Here is a 24,319-nt window from a genome sequence, read left to right on the forward strand (position 1 = left end):
AGGGGGTGGTAAAATCAATACGTAGGGAAGTCACACCAACCCACTAGGAGACGCAAAACTTCCCTATTAAATTACAGCACCAGGCTCTGGTGATCAGATATGATTTCCTCTTTGAAGACCTTTTTAGTCCTGAAGATTGCAAACAAGTTTGTACTACTCTTAACATGCAATTTTTCAAGCTATTAGGGATTTTAAAAACTCCCAGTCTCTATCCCTTTTCCCAGAGCCTTCCCATTCATACTGGGCAAAGCTGGGGAAGCAGAGCTCAAGGAACACATGGCATTTAACACAAGCAGCAGGTCTACTATTTATGCAACAGAGTTCTGTCTACTGCTAGGCAGGGTGCTTTCTGAGCCCTGACCAGAAAGAGATAATGGAAACCTAACTCTAGTGTCAAAAAGCGGAAGTGATATCCAATAATTACTATTCAAAAGCAGTTCCTTAGGGCCATCCAAGTCTTCAGTACCCAGACCCACATTTTAGATTTAGACAATGTTACAAGTACAGTGGTACCTCTACTTAAGAACGCCTCTATTTAAGAACCTTTCTAGATAAGAATCGGGTGTTCAAGGGTTTTTTGCCTCTTCTTAAGAACCATTTTCTACTTAAGAACCCGAGGCCGGAAAAATTTCCCAGGAAATTTGAGAGCGGCACGAAGGCCCAGGCAATTTCCTGCCATTCCCCCTTTAATCCCGGCCATCTCGGGCTTTTCTGGGCTGCCAGAGGAGCCTTTCAGTGGCACTTAAGGAGGCTTTGACAGTCCAGAGCGAACAAGGCATTTTCCTTTCTCTGGGTGCTTGGAGAGAGAATAAACCTCTGCCAGCGCCCAGAGAAAAGAAATGCTCCCTTCGCTCTGGGCAGAGACTATCCTCCTCCTCTTCTTCCTCTTCCTCCTTCCACCCAAATTCCGAGCTTTTATTTCTTTCCTAATAGGTTTGCATGCATTATTTGCTTTTACATTGATTCCTATGGGAAAAATTACTTCTACTTACAAACGTTTCTACTTAAGAACCTGGTCACGGAACGAATTAAGTTCTTAAGTAGAGGTACCACTCTATCTGTTGAAACAATATTGTGTGAAGCATTTGAATTCTTGAAAGTGGCACAATAGCACCACAAGGAAGCCTCTAGTATTTATTGTCAGTTCTGGGCAAATGTCAATTTTGCCAGATCTATAAACGTGTTTTAACCTGGCAACTTCCTGCCTCTTTATTTGTTCATACACATACACACACACAAACATATATGCACACACAGATGAATATACAACTGACAAATTTTCTCAATTTAAAGAAAGAAAGCCTATTGTTTGCTTACTTTCCAATTAATTTGAAGCTGGACGTGGAAGATTTCCAGACATATTGCAAATAACCTGGAGCTCAGCAAGGTGATCCCAATTTATTTTCTGCCACCTTTCATTTGGTGCCTACTTTTTGAAATTAAGAGTTGAAGAATGATAATTGAGAAGCCAGTTCAAACCACTGGAGATGCTGAATGTCCCTCAGAATGGAAAAGATCTGACTGACCTAATCAGGGTCACTCAGTGGTTACTCAGTCACAACGGCTCTGTGCTATTCCCAGCAACAGAGGCGGCGTGGCTCTGAATACCTGCCACTGGGGAACGGTAGCGGAAGACAGCTATCGCCCTGGTGTCCTGCCTGAAAGCTTCCTGGATGCATTCGTTGGGCCACAATGAGAAACAGATGCGGGACGAGGTGAAGCATTGGTTTGATTCAGCAGGATTCTTCATAATTTCATAATTCAATTCATTCAGTGGGAATGATTTTATACACAAAAAATATTTTATTGTGCAATGTTTTAGTAATTGTTCTTTAAATCAAGTAATACAATGGTGTCTTCACATATTAGATCAGTGCAGAGGAACAATTATTCTTTTGAGGTTTTAGAGTAGATTAATATTAGTGATGTTTCTATGTGTCTCAGAAAGTAAAGCTTTCCATCTATCTAATCTTTCACCAGCTATTAATATAAGACTGAACACAGTACCCAACTTGACTGGGTAGGCCTTGGGATGAAAATAATCACATGCTTAATTGAAATAGAAATGTTCATTGCTAAGTATAATTTGAATACAGATCTGCTTCAGTTAAGTAATTGTAAAACAAGAGCCTAAAAGAAAATCATATAATAATATTTAAAAGATTCCCAATGTAATTATGCCATTAATATACCTGAAAAATATAATTCTTAGTCCATAATCCTTATTATTTGAAGGGATAAAGGGGGAAATAAATGTTTAGAATGCAGTCCTTGCCCGATTGGATATTTTAGAACTTCTAAATAAATACTTTCAGCATTAAAGAGATTGAAATTCTGAGGCTTGACCCAATGGGCTCAGTGGAATACAACTTTAGAGGAAAGTGCCGTACTAGATCAATTATCAAATGTGTAAAGACCAAATTCCCTGAGCATTCTCCTATGTAAGGGTTGCAGAAATCAGTAATTACTATAAATGATTGCTACATAATTTTGATTTAATATTTAACATAGAGAACGAAGATCTTTCCTTGAAAAACAGATTAAAGCATTTTTTGATTGAAGGAAATGTGGGCACAAAACTCTGTAAAGTTTAAAACCGGGAAGGAATTTTTAAAAAATACCTTGGAGATATTCCTATTACCAGGAAGGAAAATGTATTACTCTGAGTTGCAAAAATCATTTTTTAAAAGACTAAGGAAAATACACATTTCCTAGGATATGAATTTAGTGGATCAAAGATTACCTGTTCAGAGGCAAGCTATGCTATGAATATGTATTAGAGAGGGAAACAAACAATAATACAAAGAGAGGGAGGGGGAGAGGGAGAGGGAGAGAATTTCAGGTAATTCAGTATTATTGATGTAAATACAACTTGCATTAATCTATATAGCACTACAGTGTTTATTTGTTTACCTGTTTGTACCCTCAAAAGTTAGCCAAACAAACATTGCATTATATCAAAGTCTGAATCAAGCTTGAATCTAATTTAAATAATACATAAAAATTCCAAAACCCATTACTCTCTGTGAAATCGAAATGTCCTTGATTTGCAAAGTCATGCCTATTTTAGAATGCCCACAATCACGTGAGTGTGATTTCCAACACTCCATGCCAGCTTCCCATAAGTAAAGTCAATGGGGAAGCCAGGAGGAAGTTAGGAGTTTCTCCTGCTGCCTCTGGTTTTGTTGTTGTTGTTGTTGGTTGTTTACTGTGGTCTGCTTAGATAAGTAAATTTTGAGTTATTAGTGAAGTTCTTTTGCCCTTAGAATTAGTTTTCTATTTATGATCATGGTACCATCTAACATTGGATTAAAAAAATGGTCAATCAAAAATTTAATATTAATTCTGGTCACATAACACTGCAATACCCAATGAGTCACAAGGTTATCAAATAGACTAATATAAATGATAGAATACATCCATATATTGAAAACATGGAAATTCTTCATATTTTGTATCATTTACACTTCTAAAAAGTTGTCCACAAAGCTTGCAGGTTGTAATCCCTGGAAAAAACTAATGTGGTGGACACAGTAGCTGCTGAACCAAAAATACAAAATTATTTTTGCCACTGAACAATTTTTCCTTGAAAATACAGCCCTATGGACTCAAATTCCATAGATTGGTCCATCCTATCTGAGTGTTGGCATTTTAAAATCCAGGGGCTTTTTAGCCAGCCTGAAAGCGCAGGTGGAAGAGCAGTTGTCCAAAATATGCAAGGAAATATAGTCTAATAATATGTTCTATTACCACAAAATCAAAACATTTTGACTTGCTATTTATTAAGAAAAAAAGAAGCATTAACAAGGGTAATTCATAATATGCACTACATAGTGGATACACATGAAAGACACTTCAAAGTCACAAGCTAGGAGACAGCACAGCAGGGAAAGGAAAAGAGGAAAAAATATCACCAACTTCCCTGTGAAAGAGGAAACTGTGATTTCATTCAGACCAATAGTAAACATGTGTGCACACATATACATGTGCTTGCACACACACAGTTATAAACACATTACATCTTTTTGAGCCAATTTGAATGAATGAATGAATGAATGAATGAATGAATGAATGAATGAATGAATGAATGAATGAATGCCTCCTCCCACCAAAATAAGATTTCTTGTCTAACTCTGGATGCCTGGTCTTATGCAATATGACAATGATCTAATACCCATGAAAGGAAAGATAACCAAAATATATCCCAAATGCACTCAGTTTAATGTATTACATGGCTGTCTGCTCTTCATGGCAGAATTTAAAACATAATTTAAGCATTTTCTTCAATCTTTTGAGTACATTAATTCAATGCATACCAATAAACAAAGAACTATGAAATCTAGAAACCATATCTTTTAATGCAGGAAAACATGGTTCATCTAATTTGTATGCCACCCCGAGTCTGCGGAGAGGGGCGGCATACAAATCTAATAAATAATAATAATAATAATAACAACAACAACAACAACAAAGGGGCACAGAAAAAAAAATCTGTGTAGATGGAACAAAATATCCTGACCCTTTAGTTACAGTTCCAAATTCTTGCTGCAGCCCTCTAAGCAAAGGAGACATTGATGCCTGAGTAAACAATGCTCTCTACTGATATAAAATACCTCCATAGTTGACCACCTTCCAACACTGACCACCTCCTTAATTTGACCTAATTTTCGTAGACCAGACATACACTGTATGTACACAATAGAAAGCCAACCTCTCTCTACTGACCATCTCTATAAGTTATATCTTGACCAACTGCCCATGCTGTGTGGGGCATGTCAATTTTTTCAACTTTCAATTTCCAAACATTAGCAGTGCTCAACAGTTGTGACAAGGCTTGGGGATTGTAAACATACTTTGATTAGTTTAATGTAATTTAGATTGTGCTTGGTAAGTAACTACATAAATATTATAACTTTCAACATTTTGTTTGTTTATTTCATTAATTTATTCTCTATAACTTGACCAGTTGAGTCCAGTCTGCACCAAGGACAAGAAAAGTGAAATGCAGACTAAGTAGCAATGAATTTCTTTCAAGAAAAATATCAAATACAATATCTCTGGGACCGCCTTCTGCCGCACGAATCCCAGCCACCGATTAGGTCCCACAGAGTTGGCCTTCTCGGGGTCCCGTCGACTAAACAATGTCGTCTGGCGGGTCCCAGGGGAAGAGCCTTCTCTGTGGCAGCCCCGACCCTCTGGAACCACCTCCCCCCTGAGATTAGAACTGCCCCCACCCTCCTTGCCTTTCATAAACTACTTAAAACCCACCTCTGCCGTCAGACTTGGGGGAACTGAAATATCTTCCCCAAGCATATACTGTTTATGTATGATATGTTGTGTGCATGTTTTTTAAATTATGGATTTTTAGCTTTCTAATTATTGAATTTGTATTATATATTGTTTTCTGTTGCTGTTGTGAGCCGCCCCGAGTCTGCGGAAAGGGGCGGCATACAAATTTAATTAATAATAATAATAATAATAATAATAATAATAATAATAATAATAATATTTTTGAATTTAGCAGAAAAGGTGATGACACTGATGAGTGTGGAGTCTTTTTCAAGGTGACTTGTTATGAGGTGTGACAAATGTAAGAGTGGAAAAGTTTCTAAAGAGCGTTTCACAGTCCCACTGTGTGCTAGCTTAACCGGAGGGAAGCTAAAATCTGGTGATTGGTAAATCAAGAAAGCCACACTCATTCAAGAACCTGCAGCCCCAAAACATTTCTGTCACCTGGAAATCTAATAAATCTGCATGAATGACTGGTGGCTTATTTGAGGAGTGGATAAGAGGTATTGACCGAGAAATGAAGAAGAGGAAATGGCCCGTTCTCCTTGTAGTGGAGAATTATCCTAGCCATCCCCAAGTGAATCATCTTACAAACATGAAACAGAAATGTTTGCTTCCAAACACTACATCAAAAGTTCAACCTCTCATCCAAGGCATAACATTCAAGTTGCAATACTGACCCCAGTTTCTGAGTGGGTCATTGCTAAAATACAAACCCTAGGTTCCATCTGCAGAAGCAAAACCCTAATCCTAACCCTGACCAATCGATATTGACCAAGGTACAATCCAGCAGAAAAGTGATGGAAGCAACTGATGAAGCAGAAGAATTAAGTGAAATTGCAACCTGTCATCTGCTATTGAATGTATGACATTCATCAATAAAAGCTGTACAATAAAATGAAGCATGTGTACGTATCAGAACAGATGTTCCATATGTTGACCACCTCCGTATGTTGACCACTTTTGTTCAGTCCCTTGTATGGTCAGCTTTCTGAAGTTTTACTGTATAATAAAATAATAATTGATTGCTATTTAACAATACCTTAAATCTGCTGCATGAGGCAATCTGTCATGTCTTCGGAGAGGGGCGGCATACAAGTCCAATAAATTATTATTATTATTATTATTATTATTATTATTATTATTATTATTATTATTATTATTATTATTATTATATGCCTAACTAGACTAGCTGTGTGACTAGCTGTGTTACAGCCCAATGAGCAACACAGGTAAAGCAGAAATGCCAGAACATTGTTAGAAGCAGCTTTTGAAAGATGTCACCTACAAAATCAACAGGTAAAACATTAACTATGCAAAGACTTCTCTCTAATAGTTTAAAGGGTGCTGGACAGTATTGTGTACACACACCCACACACCAAATTTTGTACTAACCTTTCATCATGGATAAGTCTAGCTAAGATTTTCCTCCATTACTGTACAGCTTCTCCCAGCTTTCACTACTGCACACGTTCGTGGTCTAGTATGTCTGAAGAAGTTCACATTATTAAATGTTTCTGCACTTTTAATATACTTGTGAACACTTAGGATGTCAGGAAAAACCTTGCTAAAAATCCTATCCCTGTCATCCAGTTCAGATCCATCCTTAGCCCAATCACAATCATCACTAGGAATAAATAACAACTTTAGGGAAATCATTTCAATAAGAAAAATTATGGAGTCCAGTTAAGAGGGCTGCAAAAGCACTATGAAGCAATTTGTAAGTCTAAGTGCTAATACTATGGTTATGTTCCTTTTGTCCTTTGAGGCTTTATTCAAAAATTTGCAAATACTATACAGTATTTCCAATTTCCAAATGCAAAGGAAAAAGCAGCTATGAGTGGACACAGCTGCAAATACAAATCTCCCACCCCATCTCTCAAACTGTTTTGCCTGGAAGAATCGGTCAAAAATTCCAGGCTTCTCAATTGATAGTGAATTAGTAATACTCATTTTTATATGAGCCAATTAGAGCAGGAATCTCCAACCTTGGCAACTTTAAGACTTGTAGATTTCAAGTTCAAGGAGTTGAAGTCCACAAGTCTTAAATTTGCCAAGTTTGGAGACCCTGAATTGGAGAGCCTATTACTGCAGATTCTAGTCTTGACTTCCTATAAAAATTATGTTCTAGCAGGTACCCTTTTTAAAAACATTCCCAGCCTACATATTCTTGGGGGGCAGGGGAGGTGCATAACCTAGCCTTTTCTCGCTGAACTCCCTCATAAAGTAATTTAAGCCTTTTAGTAGTCATAACAGTGCCATTTGTCCATTTTCCTGAAAATTTATCATAATGAAGAAATGGTCTTAGCAGTTCAAAGACATTAAATAATTCACCCAATTCAGAGAAAATTGCAAAACATCATTGAGTAAAAAATATCTATTATTCAATTTGTAGTGCTTTACTCTTTTTGTCCTTTGGTCATTGCCAACAAAAATAGTCATTTCAAAAAAGAACATTTTGCTTTAACTTGTAAAAAGCAGCTAAAACCTAGTTTGCTGCATTTTTAACACTTCAGAATGGGAGCCAGAAGGTGACCTTGAAGAATAGGGAGCTGTCAGCATATTTTAGGGTTAGTTTCATTAAACTAGTACTAGTTAAATAGGTTGAATCAAGCTTGTAGAATTCTCAGTCTATTCAATCCAACCCAAATTCATTCCATTCAATCTTTATTTTGAAAGTTAAATTCAACATTGCATTGCTATTGAATATACTCACTATTGAGTATATCTTAGTATTTGTTACAGAATCAAGGAATTTCCCACTGAGATTTTTTGAGATTTTTAAAAAAATGTCTGCAGATTTTCCAGTCTCTTCTTCTGGCTTGATGCTTCTAGAAGTCTGGCCTTTAATTTCCTTCATTCACATTTCACTGAGAATTCAACAAGGTTTAAACAGTACTAGTTTAATTAAACTAACCCTAAAATATGATGACATCTCCTTGTTCTTCGAGGTCACCTTCTGGCTCCCATCTTTTCAACTTGTTCACCAACATTCCCACTATCAGAAGATATGATATTTTAGGGTTTTCTAGTTACTATGCATCATCCAAGTATTTATTACTAGATCTTGCTACAGTGCTAAATTTGTCCACATTCTAATAACTATATTTAAAATGATTGTGGAGAGGCACAGCTACTAGGAAGCTATTCCTGTGACTTTATGACTTTATTATTTATCTAGTAGTAGATGCTTGGAACAAACTTCCAGCAGATGTGGTTAGTAAATCCACAACAACTGAATTTAATCATGCCTGGGATAAACATATATTCATCCTAAGATAAAATACAGGAAATAGTAAAAGGGCAGACTAGATGGACCATGAGGCCTTTTTCTATGTTTCTTCTATGTTTCTATCCAAATATTTTAAATGTTTTAATATTTAACATTACTTAAACATTAAATTAATAAAAGGATGCAAGAAATGTAGAATCCAAAAAGCAAGCAGATGATGGAACCAAAATTCATTGAAGGGAACCCAATATTGGTTTTGAATCCCAGTACATTCAAGGCACATAATGTGGATACCAACTGCAGTTATAGTCAGATTTTACCTCTTTTATCTCTGCTGCAGATTGTCGTTGAACTGTATGTAGTCTTAGGAAATCTATATCATGAATGTTACAAACATTTTTTTTAAAAAAAATTGGACATCACATTTTTTTTCAAATGAAGAACGTGCAGGATTATTTGTATTACGTACTAGGCATTGATTAGCATAGACTTCTTAACCTGTAGGCTCTCAATATTAAATAGTTTTCCCCATTTTGAAGAGACAAAAAAAATTAATGAGCTAGTTGAACTTCTGCAGACTTAAAGCACAAATTTCATCTCTTTTCTTCTGAGATCCTTTTAAAGAAAAATAAATCTATGAAATTCAGCCACATTCTCCTTAGTTAATTTCACACCATCCATGATAATGGTTCTGTGTGGCCCTCCCCAGGCCAAACAAAGCAGATGAAAGAAGCCAAAATAAAGTTCATACCCCATTTTACAGGGAAACGCACTACATCTCCTATTGCTTTGTGTTTGTCTGTTTTCATCTTATGGACAAATTCATTCTTATGGAAGGAGATCAATTCCAAAATAATGGCGATGAGGGACAATTCATTTTACTCTTTAATAATTGCTCAGAATCAATTTTTCATTTCATTTAATACCATATACTATACTTGACGGGTTTGCCTCAATTATCAACAACAAAAAGAAGGGGAAATTAAACTGCAGGCTTAACTTGCTTAATGTGAATTTCCTTATCTGGTAGTCTTCTCTGGAAAGCAATCTAGAGATGGAGATAAAATCCTTTGCCAACAAGTGGGCTTTTTCTAAAAATAAAATATAAATATTCACCAAGAAATTCCATTTTTATTTTGACAACTGTATTTCTAATTTAGTTTGGTTTTTTTTTAAAAAAAAAGTCTTAAAAGGAAACATTAATTAAGAACAAAATAGTTGCAAATGTGCTACTTTTGCATTACAGATGTATCAAAAGTAAAACTCCCATTTCTGGATCCAGATGGAGCCTTCCATTTTCTTAAGCCCACCCCCCAAAGTCTTGCTGACATTAGTAGAACTTCACTGGTGTGGTTAAATGCACTATTAGCCAAAGAGCAAAGGATGGCAGAGCGAGAGAAATATGCTTGAAGTTACTTAAAAGTCTGCATCTATATTTAATGCAGAATGCTGTCAAAGCCTTTTTAATTATGCCTGCACTTGAAACTTAAATGGATTCAGAAAGATGTATTAAAGAAAAGCTGTGATCGCTAATTTTCAGGCTGCAGGCTGCAGTTAAAGATCTAAACAAATCAAGTAATATAAAAATATAATCTTGAACCAGTTTTTATATGGAGGCATTTTTAAATATGCAAAGCGCTAAACAAAACCATCCTAAATGGTTAAGTTGTCCGTAGTCTGTATCCTGATTCATTGAAGCAGTCGCTGGAGTTTAATATGTAGAGATAGAGGTCATGTGGATGTTGTGTGCAGCAATCTGCCCACTCAAACTGGCCTCTCTACATGATCTCACCTAGTTCACATAACCAGAATGATGTAGGACACTATCCCTGGCTGGTGCATGATCTCAACTAGATTTAACAGGTAAATCCACAGTAACTGAATGTAAACATGCCTGGGATAAACATATATCCATCCTAAGATAAAATACAGGAAATAGTATAAGGGCAGACTAGATGGACCATGAGGTCTTTTTCTGCAGTCAATCTTCTATGTTTTATGTTCTTAAGGATTGGCGAGGTGAATTCACCAATAAAAATGCTGTTCCTTTCTTCTACGTTTTTCTGCTTGAAAAACTCTATAAAAAGCAATAGTCAGACATCTTAGAATCCTTCAATGACTTGTCTCTAACTCCATCAATAATAAAGTTAGGTAACTAGCCATCTATGTATGATTGAGTGAGTCTACCCTGCTAAGCTATGAAGTTTTTTTCTGAAGCTTAAAGGCTTTTCTCCCTTCTTTCCAATTTGTAAGGGAGGGGGGCGGGGTGGGCTACTGCCCGGACGGGGGGAGGGGGGATGCAGAGGGGTATTGAAAATGGAGATCCACCCCAGAGCACCCAATTTGCACTGAAAGATGTTGAAAGAAAATGCAGGTGCCCTGCATAAGCCACGCCCACAGTGTGGTAGTGAAAATTTTGGTAGCCCTTCACTGGAGGGGAGACTTTATTTGAAGAGGACTATCCATGACAACTGAGTGATGATGCTGGAAGGAGGCTGAGTTAAGCTGATGTAATAAGAAAACTTGTGCCCAAATGTGAAAAGAGAATCATGGAAGACAGTTTGGAACTCATATTCTTGAATCTTGCTTACAACGAGACTTCTTTGGAATAGCCTAAAATCCCAGTCCAGACAGTATGTCAAATCCCACTTCTTTCTGCTGCTACATATGTAAAACAATCATATTATGTGGAAATGGATGATTATTTAAAACAGGGGTCTCCAATCTTGGCAACTTTAAAGCTTGTGGACTTCAACTCCCAGAACTTTGCTGGCTGAGGAACTCTGGGATTTGAAATCCACAAGTGTTAAAGTTGCCAAGATTGGAGACCCCTGATTTAAAACATAAGTAATCTCTTTAGTCAACACATACTAAGCTCTTTTTCTGCACCTCTTACAGCCTTGAGTGCATTTAGCAGGAAGCTATTAATTTTACCCACCCAAAACGCAACCCTGTTATATTTTTATGGCAGTATAAAAAAAAGGTTGGCCTATTATAGAATGATATCAAGGAAATGCTCATGTGGAGGGATAGGCTGGAAGAATACTAGGCATGTGTGCCATATTTTAGATATTTTGTAGGAAAAAATTAACTCAATAAACAACAGTAGATCTCAACATCTTTTTTCCATGGTGTTCCTACTGCTTGTAGGGGCCAATTCCCCTGCTCCTCCAAGAGAGACTATTTTTAAAAAGGCACTTTTTATTCACAATCTCATTTTATTCACATCCAATGCAGCCTCATTCTGTTGCAGGTGCATAGTATCCCCAATGTCTTCTTTCTGCAGAAAACATGTGTAAGACATTTCTAGTCATAGAAATTTTTCTTTGAAAAGTGTTACAGATTCCTAAAGACAAATCTGCTCCCAGACAGAGCTAAATTCCATCTTTTCTAAAGAATGAGTGACCAAATCCAGAGTTTATGCCTAATGGCTTATGGTTCACATTGACACCCTTCCAGTATATGTTACCAATAATGTAGCATGTATTGGGTTAATTAATCCTTCTCTTTATGTCTTAATAATCTAAGACATAAAGAGAAGGATTAATTAACCCAATACATGCTACATTATTCAAGCATTTATAGAGCTCTTGATGAAATAGAATATTTATGATAATAAAAGAGGATAACTCAATGATTGCATGAAATTGTAAAATTGGTTTCACTAATTAATTGACTAACTAACTAACTAACCAACCCATTTTCCATCATCCCCCCAATTCTCTCCATCATCCCCATCATTTTCTCAGGTTTCTTTCCTAAGAAGGCATACAGGGTATTCCTTCTCCAATTCTTCTCAGAACTGCAACCCTCTGAGGTTGGCTAAGTTTGGGACTAGCCAGTGGTGGGATTCCAAATTTTTGTTCTGTGGGTGTGGCCTGGTGGCCATGGCAGGGGAAGGATACTATAAAATCTCCATTCCCTCCTTACTCCAGAGGAAGGTTACTGCAGAATCTCCCTTTACGTCTGATCAGCTGGGACTTGGAAGGCAGAGAATAGATAAGGGGGCAGGGCCAGTCAGAGGTAGCATTTACCAGTTCTCCAAACAACTCAAATGTTTCATTACTGGTTCTCCAGAACTGCTCAGAACCTGCTGAAACTTACCTCTGGTCCTAGCTCAAAGGAGGGAAATGTAGATTTGAAATGGATAGCAATTCATGTTCTGGAGAAAATATTTTTGAAATGAATAGCAAATAAATCTCAGTGTGTAGATTGTGTAGATCACTGATACATAAAAATTTTAAAATATTGAAAGGCTACAGGTTAAGTAGCCTTTCAATATTTTAAATTTTTATTTATTTATTTATTAGATTTGTATGCCGCCCCTCTCCGTAGACTCGGGGTGGCTCACAACAACAATAAAATAATTCAAGACAAATCTAATAATTTAAAAACATTTTTAAAAACCCGTTACTAAAGCAGACATACACACAAACATACCATACATAAATTGTATAGGCCTGGAGGAGATGTCTCAATTCCCCCATGCCTGACGGCAGAGGTGGGTTTTAAGGAGTGTACGAAAGGCAAGGAGGGTGGGGACAGTTCTAATCTCAGGGGGAAGCTGGTTCCAGAGGGTTGGGGCCGCCACAGAGAAGGCTCTTCCCCTGGGACCCGCCCAACGACATTGTTTAGTCGACGGGACCCAGAGAAAGCTAGCTCTGTGGGACCTAATCGGTCGCTGGGATCACCACAATCTACACACCGAGATTTGTTTGCTATCCATTTCAAAAATATTTTCTCCTGAACATGAATTGGCACAAGATGACTTATTTTCCACTGTCGTTATTGTTAGTGGGTAAAAACTCAAGTTTGTTCTTGGAAATTTCCACGTTAGGCTGCAAAAACCATGGTGTCTCTGACACACTGGAGAGCTAACGCTGTCAGCAAACAGAGGAACTGGCCTGATTTGATCCAGGTCAGCTTTCTATCCAGTGATTTCTATCCATGGAATTGCTTCTGCCAGCACAGCATGACTTCCCTCTGCAGCCCATGACGTAGCCCATGAAATATTGCCTAGGGAGGTGGACAACCTCCAAAGAAGACCAAGTGGGTCTGGGAGGCTGCAGGGAGGAGAGCAGATGTTCACTTATTATACCTAGGATAGTAGTATCCTATAGTATACATAGTAATATCAGTACAGCAATTTCCTATACTGATGGTTAACTCCTCTTTGTTAGAACTACTTCAAAATGTTGCTGCAAGTAATTGAGGAAAACATATAATAGGTGATCTTCTGTGAGCAAGACAGCTTGGTGTAGTATACTTATACCACTGGTATACTTGCACATTCTTCAGGCGTTGTGTTTTGTGATTGCTCCAAAGACGGAAAGTTATTCATATTTGTCACTCTCTGATAGTTTGCCCTTCTGTGCCATGCTCTTTTTTGCATCACACAACTTCTCAGTCTCCTCCACTATCTCCAAAAGTTCTACATCTTTTGCAAAGTTTCTTTTAACCCTCAAAGTGAAATTGGAAAAATGTAGGCATGGGTTTTCTGAAATGTTGCCAATAAAACAGTTATATTGAAGGCAACTGATAAAAGGTCAAACGCCTTTTCAAAGAACATAATATGAACACAATACTTGTAGGCATAAAACCAAAATACAAAATGAATTAAATTTGAGAAAGGGTGAAACACAAGAAATAAACCGAAGCACAATTTATATGAATTAAGGGAAGCAAGGATGTTGCCATATTTCCTTATGAGGGTGTGCTAGGGACTTGATTGTGTTAGAAGACATTAGGACTGGACCAGTGTTTTTGTTATTTCAAGACCACATATCCAAAGAATGGTACTGTGTGAAAATAAATAACAAATTAAAATGACTGAATATGCATAACAACAACAACAACAACAAGCACTTTGAGTGCAACCACAGGGCACTGGTTGGCAAACTCCCCATCAGAAAACATCTATCTATCCCTGGTCCTTGGGAGAGATTCAGTAGACCAGAGGTAACTTTAAGACTTGTGGACTTCAACTCCCACAATTCCTCAGCCAGCAAAGTCCACAAGTCTTAAAGCAAAGCTAGCTGAGGAATTCTGGGAGTTGAAGTCCACAAGTCTTAAAGTTGCCAAGGTTGGAGACCCCTGCAATAGATAGATAAAAAAGCCAAATCTAGTCTAACCATCTAGCTGACTTGCAACCAATTATAACAGCAATAATCTGTTCAAATAAGCTTCTGAGGGGGGGGGGGGGGAGGGATAAAACAAATGCTAAGCTATTTTAAACTGACTTTTCAGTTTTGGGTTTCAACCCATGCCCCACATCCTTTGAGAATCCATGTTATCAAATTAATGTGCAGTAGGCAACTAAAGCACCTTGCCCCCCAAAAAACTTAATTTTAGACAGTGAGGTTCCAAAGTCTCTTGGGAAAGCAATTGAAAAAGTGTGAAAAGCACGATTTCTGCAAGAAGAATCCATCCTGAGAAAGCTAATAGAATTAGAATTAGAATAATTAGAATTAGAATTAAGATTAGGATTGGAATAGAATTCTTTATTGGCCAAGTGTGATTGGACACACAAGAAATTAGTCTTTGGTACATATGCTCTAGGTGTACATAAAAGAAAATATATATTTGTCAAGAATCATGAGGTACCACACTTAATGATTATCATAGGGGTCAAATAAGCAACCAGGAAACAATCAATATTAATATAAATCTTAAAGATACAAGCAACAATTTACAGTCATACAGTCATAAGTGGGAGGAGATGGGTGATAGGAATGGTGAGAAGACTAATAGTAGTAGTAGTGCAGCCTTATTGAATAGTTTGACAGTGTTGAGGGAATTATTTGTTTAGCAAAGTGATGGCAAACATTTCCTTCAACACTGTCAAACCAAGTCTGCCCTATTACTACTAATTATCAAACCCTCGTTGCAAACCAGTAGTCAGAGGTTGAACGTCGCCAATTAAATGCTGCTCTCTTTCAATTTGCAGCAGCTAAGGAACGACTTGGTCGATCTCCTGAACCACTTGGAGGGCGGCGCCAGGTTCCTCCTCTTAGCAGCCTGGTGGGCAGGGAATCCAGGTCCGCTGAACGCAAAAGTAGCTTGCCTGCAGGCCCCGTTTGGAATGCCCCCTTGCTCCCTTTCCCCATGGGAGCAATAAACAAACAGAAAAACAGGCCCCGAGCACTTTTCGGCAACTGCCCGGGACCACCTGCTACTCCCCGAGCAGCCTCTGGCCCGGGATCCTGGGGGAAGAGCCAGAGGCCAGGCGGAATGGCCCACCAGCTTTATAAATATCCCTTCCGCAGCTGCTTGGAGCGGAGGTGTCAGGCTGACAAGCAAGGGAGAGAAATGCGGGCCCGCCTTGTAATGTGGCGGAGGCTGCTTAGATCGCCGTCTAAGATTACCCGCCTGCACGCACGCTTATATTTTACAACTCTCCTCTCGGGCCGCGACAGCTTTTCAGATGTTTGGAGGACAATTTGTCACAGGCGGCCATTATGCATTCATCAGGGGTTAACAAAACTGGCTGTTTGGAAAGATTAGACCGCAGGCCACCCAAAAGAAAAATCAAAATAAAAAGGAAAGGGGGGGGGCGGCATGGGGAAACTACTGAGCCAGCTCACCGTTCCAATTATTTAATGGTTAAAATTGCCCCCCCCCCGCCCCTCCTGACCGAGCAATGGAACAACCAAGCTCAGCTTAAAAGCATTCTGTCCCTCACAGCAGTTATTGCATTTGGCTCGGGAGGGGGAAAGTGGCTGACCACTCCACCCATTCCCAAGAACCTACAGAGTGAAAAAAAATAAAAATAAAAAAGAGATTCTTCTCCTTCAAACAAATCTTAAGCTGCAAAGTTCTGGAGCTTGGTTGAGCCCAAGCAGTTTGCAAAGTTTGCAAGCCCGTCTTCCCAAGAACCCTACTGTGGCTGTGCCTGAAATGTTAACTCCGCTGGAAGGATAGTTTTTTACCTATAAAATTTTGTTTCTGAGTTTTTTCCCCCTTATTGTCACAACAGAAACATCAACTATTGTACGGCTGGATGGGAAATCCTGAAATAAACATTGACTAGAAGGGCGTCCTAAAGCAAGCCAACGATAAAATCCGCAATAACCGTGTAAAAGTGATGTCATAGTATTAAGCAGGATATTAGAATCCAGTTAATTCAATTTTGGTTTTTGCCTTAAAAATACATTAAAATGTTATATTTCCATTTTCCATATGTGGAGGCATCCCAAAATATCCCCATCCATCAAGACACCCAGATGTGCTTCGCAATTTGACAGCCTTTTCCTATTCATAATTTCTTTGCGTTAAAATTCCAGATTAAAACCTAGGAGGAAGTGTAATTAAGAAAATAATTTTTAAAAGAACATACTCCAATAAAGAAGAGATTGGACTGCCATATGTCTGGGATGGTGTAGGCAGGGTCTCCTGCACCAGCAGGAGGTTGGACTACAAGACCCATAGGATCCCTTCCAAAACAAACAAACAAAAAAAACAAAAAATAATAATAAATAAATAAATAAATAAATAAATAAAGCTGCAATCCAACAAAAATATAGATATATTTTTGCTGCCGTTTCTGAAGGACTGTGATAAATTGCCTAATCTATCTGCATGTATGCATGCATCTATATATAACCCTCTCTCTATATGTGTGTTCATATACTGCTCAAAAAATTAAAGAGAACACTCAAAGAGCACATACTAGATCTGAATGAATGAAATATTCTCATTGATTATTATATATATCAATGTATATACACTGCTCAAATATATATATACAGTATATATGTATATGTATATATATATATTTGAGCAGTGTATATACACTACACAGGCATACATGCAGATAGACTAAGAGATTTGTCACAGTCCCTCAGAAGCTGCAGCAAAAAAATCTCTTTATTTTGATTACCGTTAGGTTGCAGCTGCATTTGAGTATGTTCTGTTTTTTAAATTCTTTTCTTAATTACACTTCCTCCGCAACTAAGGCGGCGCAATCATCCCGCGGTTTAATTAACAAATACAATTCTAATGTGAAATAAATCGAGATAAGCTATAAAGCAAGTATAAATAAACAAAGGAGGAGTACAAATAAACAAAGGAGGCCTCTATAAATGCTCCACAGGCGAATCTTCCTTCCATTCGGCTTCTGCCCTCTTAGAAAGTGAAACCCAAGGAGCTCCTTAGTGCCAGGTTGAATCTATTACAGTGGGAAAGCGACGGACCCTTTTCCAGACGAATCGGCCCTTCTTCTCTACGGGTGTCTGTTGGAAGAACGGCTCGAAAAGATTCGTCGCTTAAGACCGGGCTCGGATACACTGGACTTTTGGGGTGCAGACTTAGTTCTAAATCTAATCTTGGGGACGCATGTAAAGCAAGGGCTGGTGGTGGCGACAGGACCAGAGGTGGGCTGCTTAGGTGGAAGATTAAAGTGTGTGTCCGCGCGTGATTTCTCTACCTGCCCAGGTGCAGTAGCACCATTGCAATGGACTCCGCTGGCGCTCAGAGCCACGGGGACGAGCACACCTCACATTTCCACCTTAGCAACCCCACTCTGGATAGGACCCACTTTATGGAACCCCCGCAAGGCGTCTCAGCACCTTACAGGAGATCAAAGGGGGCCCTCCCTCCGAGTTAAAGATCTGGCTGCGCGGTTCAGAATAACCAAGCCAGGCTTCGCAGCCCTCCGGCTGGGGAGACGTGTTGAAATGCCATAAATCAGGAGAGCGGAGGTGTCGGGTGTCCCCGATCCACAAGAACGGGGAGCCGTTTTCCTTGCGAAGAGGAGACCTCTACGAGAGCGCCGCTCTCCAAATTTTGTCTTACTCCGGTTCGCACCATCGCGCAGACCCCCCACAGGGTTTAAATCCCGGTAAGGAAGGCTATGGCTAGTTGAAGGGAGCAAAAGAGCTCGAAATAGATTTCTACTAGTCTCCCTTCCTTTTCACTTATCAGCAAAAATATGTTACACACACAGACACACACACACACACACACACACACACACACTATTGAATTCACACTAGGAATTCATTGGGAGAGATGCGATTCCCGGGGCTACTCTGGATATTTCTTCTCTTGTACAGTATTTAGAAATGTTATTCGGAAATTTTATGGGCTCTGGCCGCCAATCTTACATGAATAACTATCTAGACAACCAACATTAGTCAATACTAATAATATTATTATTAATACTAATACCACTACTATTATCACTACCACTACTACTACTACTATTACCACCACCACCACTACTACTACTACTTTTACTACTACTACTACTACTACTACTACTAATAATAATAATAATAATAACAACAACAACAATAATGCCAGTGGTAATCGGCACACTGACTGCTGTGCCAAAAGACCTCAGCCGGCATTTGAAAACAATAAACATTGACAAAATCACGATCTGTCAGTTGCAAAAGGCCACCGTACTTGGATCTGCGCGCACCATACGAAAATACATCACACAGTCCTAGACGCTTGGGAAGTGTTCGACTTGTGATATTGGGATATGAAAACCAGCATGTCATTTGCTGTGTATTACTGTTTTTTTATGATGATAATGATGATGATGATGATGATGATGATGATGATGATGATGATGATGATAATGATAATGATAATGATAATAATAATAATAATAATAAGTCGTTGCTGTTGTTATTATTGCTATTATTGTTGTTGTTGTTGTTGTTGTTGTTGTTGTTGTTATTAACATCCGGCTATATATGTGATCAACCATAATGATTATTATCTCTGTAAACAAAACAAACATTGATAAGACAACTGCCAGCTCAATAGGTCGAGATCCCGCCTGAAGGGAAAAAAAATCACGGCCTGTGTTGGGCGCTCGAGGCTGGCCAGCGTTTCCTACTAGAGCGAACGTTCCCGGGCAGGAGGAGCAGACTGAAGGCTCTTCGCTTTCGGAAGGGCTTCGGCCGCTTCTATTCCATTTAACGCAGCCGCAGGCAAGTCCCCTTCTCCGGGGAGATGCTGAGCACCAGAACCCGGGGAAAGCCGCCTTCCTCCGGCCAGCCTTGGTTCCAAAAGCGCGGCGCTTCTGAAAAGCTGCGGGATCTTCGGGGAAAGAGGTTTTGTAGCCTCCCGGGTAGAAAATCCCCTGGCACGTCCTTCTGGTGTGGGAGGGTGCGGGGATAAGTGCGAAGTTATGATGAGGACCAACTCATTCCTCTGTAGGGTTTTGCTTCAAATATCCTTTTCGGTGGGAATCCGACCACGGAGTTAAAAACCCTCTTAGACGCCAAGAGATTTGGACACGCGAAAGGAAAGGCCTGGAAGGAGGCCGGGCGCTGGGAAATCCACAGAACAGGCAACTTTATAAGAGGCCGTCAGGCAATAGGAATGAGGATCTAATATAGAATTAACAGCCACCGGCTGGAACACGAGAGAAATCGGTTGAATCAAGACAAAAAGAAAAAGAAAAGAAGGAAAAGGAGAGAAAGAAAGAGGAGGAGGAGAAAGAGGAAGGAACAATATGCAACTTCCGACTTTTATATGGGTCCAGTAAATTTCATATGGGTCCAGTAAATTTCTACTCATTTTCATCTTTTATGTACACTATTATGCATCAAAGACAAATTCCTTGTGTGCACAATCACACTTGGCCAATAAAGTATTCTATTCTATTCTATTCTATTCTATTCCATTCCATTCATAGAATCCCAGATCATTCATGAAGGTTCAGTGAGCCTTCTATTTATTCTATACTATTCTAAAATAAATCATTGGCAAAAAAATAAATAAATCTCGATTATTTTTCTTTTCTCTAGGGAAGGCGGGCTTTCCCACCTCAGATTGACGGGAGACTTAAGGAACCCGACGGCTACCTCTAGTAGACTCGCCGTCGCAGAGCAAAAAGGCCTTTCGTCCCATCGACCAGGGAAAAAAGATTGGACTTCTGCGACAGCCAAGAAGAAGCTGTTTTCTTTTGGAGGGGGAAACGGAGAATTCGGCAAACTCCGGATGGTCTCAGAAAATGCCTCGCCCCAAATATAGCCCGTTGGTAGAAGGCCACCCTCCGGAGACCCGGACCCTCGGGAACTCACTCACCTGCCAGATGCTTGCCGAGTCGAGAAGGAAGGCCGTAGTGAGGACTAGCACCTTGATTAGTCCTCGTTATTCCCGTAGTAGAGGAAGCAAGACCAACCTGCCCGTCACCATCCTCTGGAGGCCTTCAAAGCACTCAAACTTTGGAGTAATAAATCACAAACACTCACGCGCCAACGCGCATGCACAAATACACCCACACACCCACACCAGGCTTGGCTGTTAGGCTTTCGAACCCAACCCACTCAACTGGAGTTCCGTTGGTGGAAGTATTGGACCCCACGGGGCCACCGGAAAGAAGAACGGCGGAACCCATTGCTCAAGGGAAGCGCGGTGTCAGGAGGGGTGGATAGAAGAGGCCTGGCTGGGCCGCTCCCTCCGAAGCCCAAAGGCGACCGAAGCCGACGGAACAAGGTTCTCAGGACAAATTTTGGAGGAGGTTTCCCCTATTACACCCCACTCACTCATTCCCTCCCTCTCCAGCACGAAGCTGCAGAAGAGGGTGCAAATTTACCTGCCAGGCCTTCTGGCTCTAATTTAAGTTCTAAGAAGTTTCCAATTTTATAAAAGAATGTCTGCCTTTGTGTCTTAAACTCGTCGTCATCAAAATCAAACTTCGAAAAGTTTGTTGGCTGAGCATCTGCTGAGGTTTTTCACTTTCACTTTTAAGCAGGTCAACTTGAGGTTTTCCAGCATCAGGTTAACCTGCTTAAAACTGAAGGTGAAAAACCTCAGCAGATGCTCAGCCAGCAAACTTTTCCAAGCTTGGCACAATTTTTCTAGCCTTTTAGAAAGCCCTTTTAGAGTAAGAGCGGCTTGGGGATCGTAAGGAACAAAATCACGACCGTCAATCCTCTCCCTCCCCCCCCCCCTGGAAATTCAGCGAACCCTCAAAGAAACTTGCGATCTGTAGATTTTCGTTACGACCAGGGATGAGATCTTGTTCCTTGGAGGCTAATTCTCCAATTTACAAGGCAAAGGCTGCAAGTTCAAATCCCAGTGAGAGGGTATGGCTAGCTGATGAGGCCAGAACAAGGCCGAGATAGATCTAGCCTAATCTCCCTTAATTTTCAAATTCAGCAAAAACATGTGACACACATATATACAGTATAAACATATTTTAAGCAGTGTGCCTACCGTCCCTGTCCCAAAGCTCTATTGTTTTCTATCATTACTTTTTTTAATATCATTAGCTACCTAAATGTTTGTTTCTACAAATTACCATCCTATTATTGTTTGACAAAATAAATAAATAAATTTAAAACTTCGAGATCATCGATGAGTTACATTGACGGGGGAGGGGAGAAAGTGGGAGATCTCGTCCGGCCTTGACCAAGCCCCGCGATCTACTCTCGACGGTTCGGTGCGGGTTCGCGGGCCTCACCCTTTGCCAGCTTTGAACTGGTTTGATCCTACTCAAGGCCGCTTTGGCGACCCGACGACGGCCCCGAGGTTTGACTGCCACTCTTGGGCGCCTCCTCGGCTCTTTACAATTCAGCGAAGCCTGGCAGACTTCGGACAACTGCTGGGCACCGCCGTGTCCCCGGCTGAACCTTAGCAAAGCTAGTAAAGGCGCGCCTTTGTGGGACCCCCTCCCCAGAGACAGTAACGCCTATAGGCCATTTCTCCGGGCCTCTTCTTTCCTGCCTTCCCAAGCCTGCAGTTACCGGCGGCTTTCCCCGAGTCGGGCCCCTTTTAATTCCAGGTGAGGTTTGCCTCGATGCTGGGCTATTCATAGCTAGGAGCTGGAGCTATTCCTGTCCAGGCGGGACGCTCCCGGGGAAGGAGCCAAGGAAAGAGAAAGGCGCCTCTTCAAGAAAAAAAAGCTTCTTATTATTTTATGAAAATTAATAAATAAACTTTAAAAAAAAAACAAAAAAAAAACCCCTCGCTTGTGCAAAGACAGGGTGCGGAGGGACGGGGCAAGCAGTCTTCGCCCAAGCCCCTTCCCCGGATTGGCACAGTAGCTAGAGCGCAGGCTTCTTCAGCTAATCGCTAATCGAAGTCTGCCAGTTCAGCAGTTCAAACCTCGCCCCCGGCTCAAGGTTTGACTCGGCCTTCCATCCTTCCCAGGGGAGTAAAAGGAAGCCCCAGATCGTTGGGGGCAAATACGCCGATTGTGTAAACCGCTTGGAGAGGGCTGTCAAAGCATTGCGGTATATAAGTCCGAACGCTACGGCTATAGTTATTAAACTCCGTGGATGAGGAAATGCCCATCAATGAGGGATTGGGGGAAGAGGGGGCTCGCCCGGTGGCTCCCGGAACCCAGCGGGATTCTGCTAGTGCACCTCGGCAAGTAGCGAGATCGCGCGCGGACGCGCAGGTGCGCCAAGAGCGCACCGGCGCGGACGCGCGCGATTTCGCTACCTGCCCAGGTGCACTAGCGGAATCCCGCTGGGCTCCGCTAGCACTCAGAGCCACGGGGGCGAGCATACGTCCCTGCTCCACCTTAACAGCCCACCTCTGCCCCGGTAACCTTTATGGGCCGGGGCCCCCAGTCGCCCTTCCGTCCCGCCTTGCGCCGCGCTCACCGGGGTTGAGATCCAGGCCCCGGGCAGGGTCTTCGGCGTCGGTCAACTGCCCGCCGTCGGGGCTGAGGCTCTCCACGGACAAATCCAGGCCTCGGCCGTCCCAGGCGCGGAGTTTCCTCTTCTTGTGCGAGCCGATCAGGGCCTCCACGGAGAAGGCGTGCGCTCGCGAGCTGAGGGCCACAGCCGAGCGCCTCCGGTCGCTCATCTTAGCCGCCCGGGCCTGGGGACGGGGGTGCCGGAGCCAGACGGCTGGCAAGAGGACGGGGCCGGGCCAAGAGACGAGCGGGGCGAGAGTGTCCGGCGGCCGCCTCCGGGCGCTACATGGGGGTGGAGTGGTTGGCTTGGCCGAAAGGCACCGCTCAGAGTCGAACTCTAGGGCTGCGTTTCATCTCTCTCTCTCCCTCCTCCCCCCCCCCGTCCGATTCTTCCCTCTCTCCCTCTGATTGATCCAAACTTCTGGGAAACTTTCCTCTGCCCCCCCGCCTAGTCCCGGCTGCGAGCGCCCGTCAAGAGCCGCTGCCCAATGGGGAGGTGGCGAATCCGGAGACCGACGAGCCAGCGAGGAAGGGGAGGGCCGAGCGCCCGCGGCCTTAACTCTTGCGGGGCAGGGAGCCCGGAGCCCCCACCCCTCTCTCCACTCGGGCCCAGATGCCTCGCGTCGAGCCCCCTCCTGAAAATACGCGGGCCTGCGCGGGGAGCGAACTCTGCAGCGCCTGGGATCGTAAGCAGAAAAAGATTAACAGTGTTATACTATCCTTCTGCTCTCCACCCCTCCACAGCTTATACCGTAGGTGGCTCACACATATAAGGAAGAACGGCGACTTCTCCAAAAATAAGGGCAAAAAAAATTCTTGGAGATGAAAAAAAAAGTACCTTTTCTAAAATGTCGCTCATAAGCGGGAGTCGCCACAATCGGCGCCCCTTAAAACTGAAACCGGTAAATTGAGTTTTATTTGCGCTCCTTTTGGTGGAAAACAGCAATTTTGTTAACCTTCGATTTAACCTTTTGAAGGATTGAAGCTGAAAAGAAGCACGAAGCATATAGGAAAGATTATAGGAATCTTTATCCTTAGGAAAGACTATAAACATGAACTGATTATACAGTACTCCAATACGTTTCCTAGCTATATGACTTGTGCAATCACGGCAGTAATTTTTTTAAAAATCGCATATACACTGCATGTATAATATTGTATGTCTTTATGGCTTTAACAAGGCCGTGGCA

At 41.2% G+C, this 24,319-nt stretch overlaps 1 protein-coding gene across 1 annotated transcript in view; it reads right to left on the bottom strand.

Moving 5' to 3' along the window:
- The window catches only part of TBX15 (T-box transcription factor 15), an 84,048-nt gene extending 60,749 nt beyond the window's left edge, over positions 1–23,299 (bottom strand). The window contains exon 1 of the mRNA XM_070736157.1: positions 23,095–23,299. Coding sequence (XP_070592258.1) covers positions 23,095–23,299 — 205 coding nt within the window. The remainder of the gene's footprint in view (positions 1–23,094) is intronic.
- Between the last annotated feature and the right edge of the window lie 1,020 nt (positions 23,300–24,319).

This window comes from Erythrolamprus reginae, chromosome 2 (assembly GCF_031021105.1).
Source record: "Erythrolamprus reginae isolate rEryReg1 chromosome 2, rEryReg1.hap1, whole genome shotgun sequence".
NCBI lineage: Eukaryota > Metazoa > Chordata > Lepidosauria > Squamata > Dipsadidae > Erythrolamprus > Erythrolamprus reginae.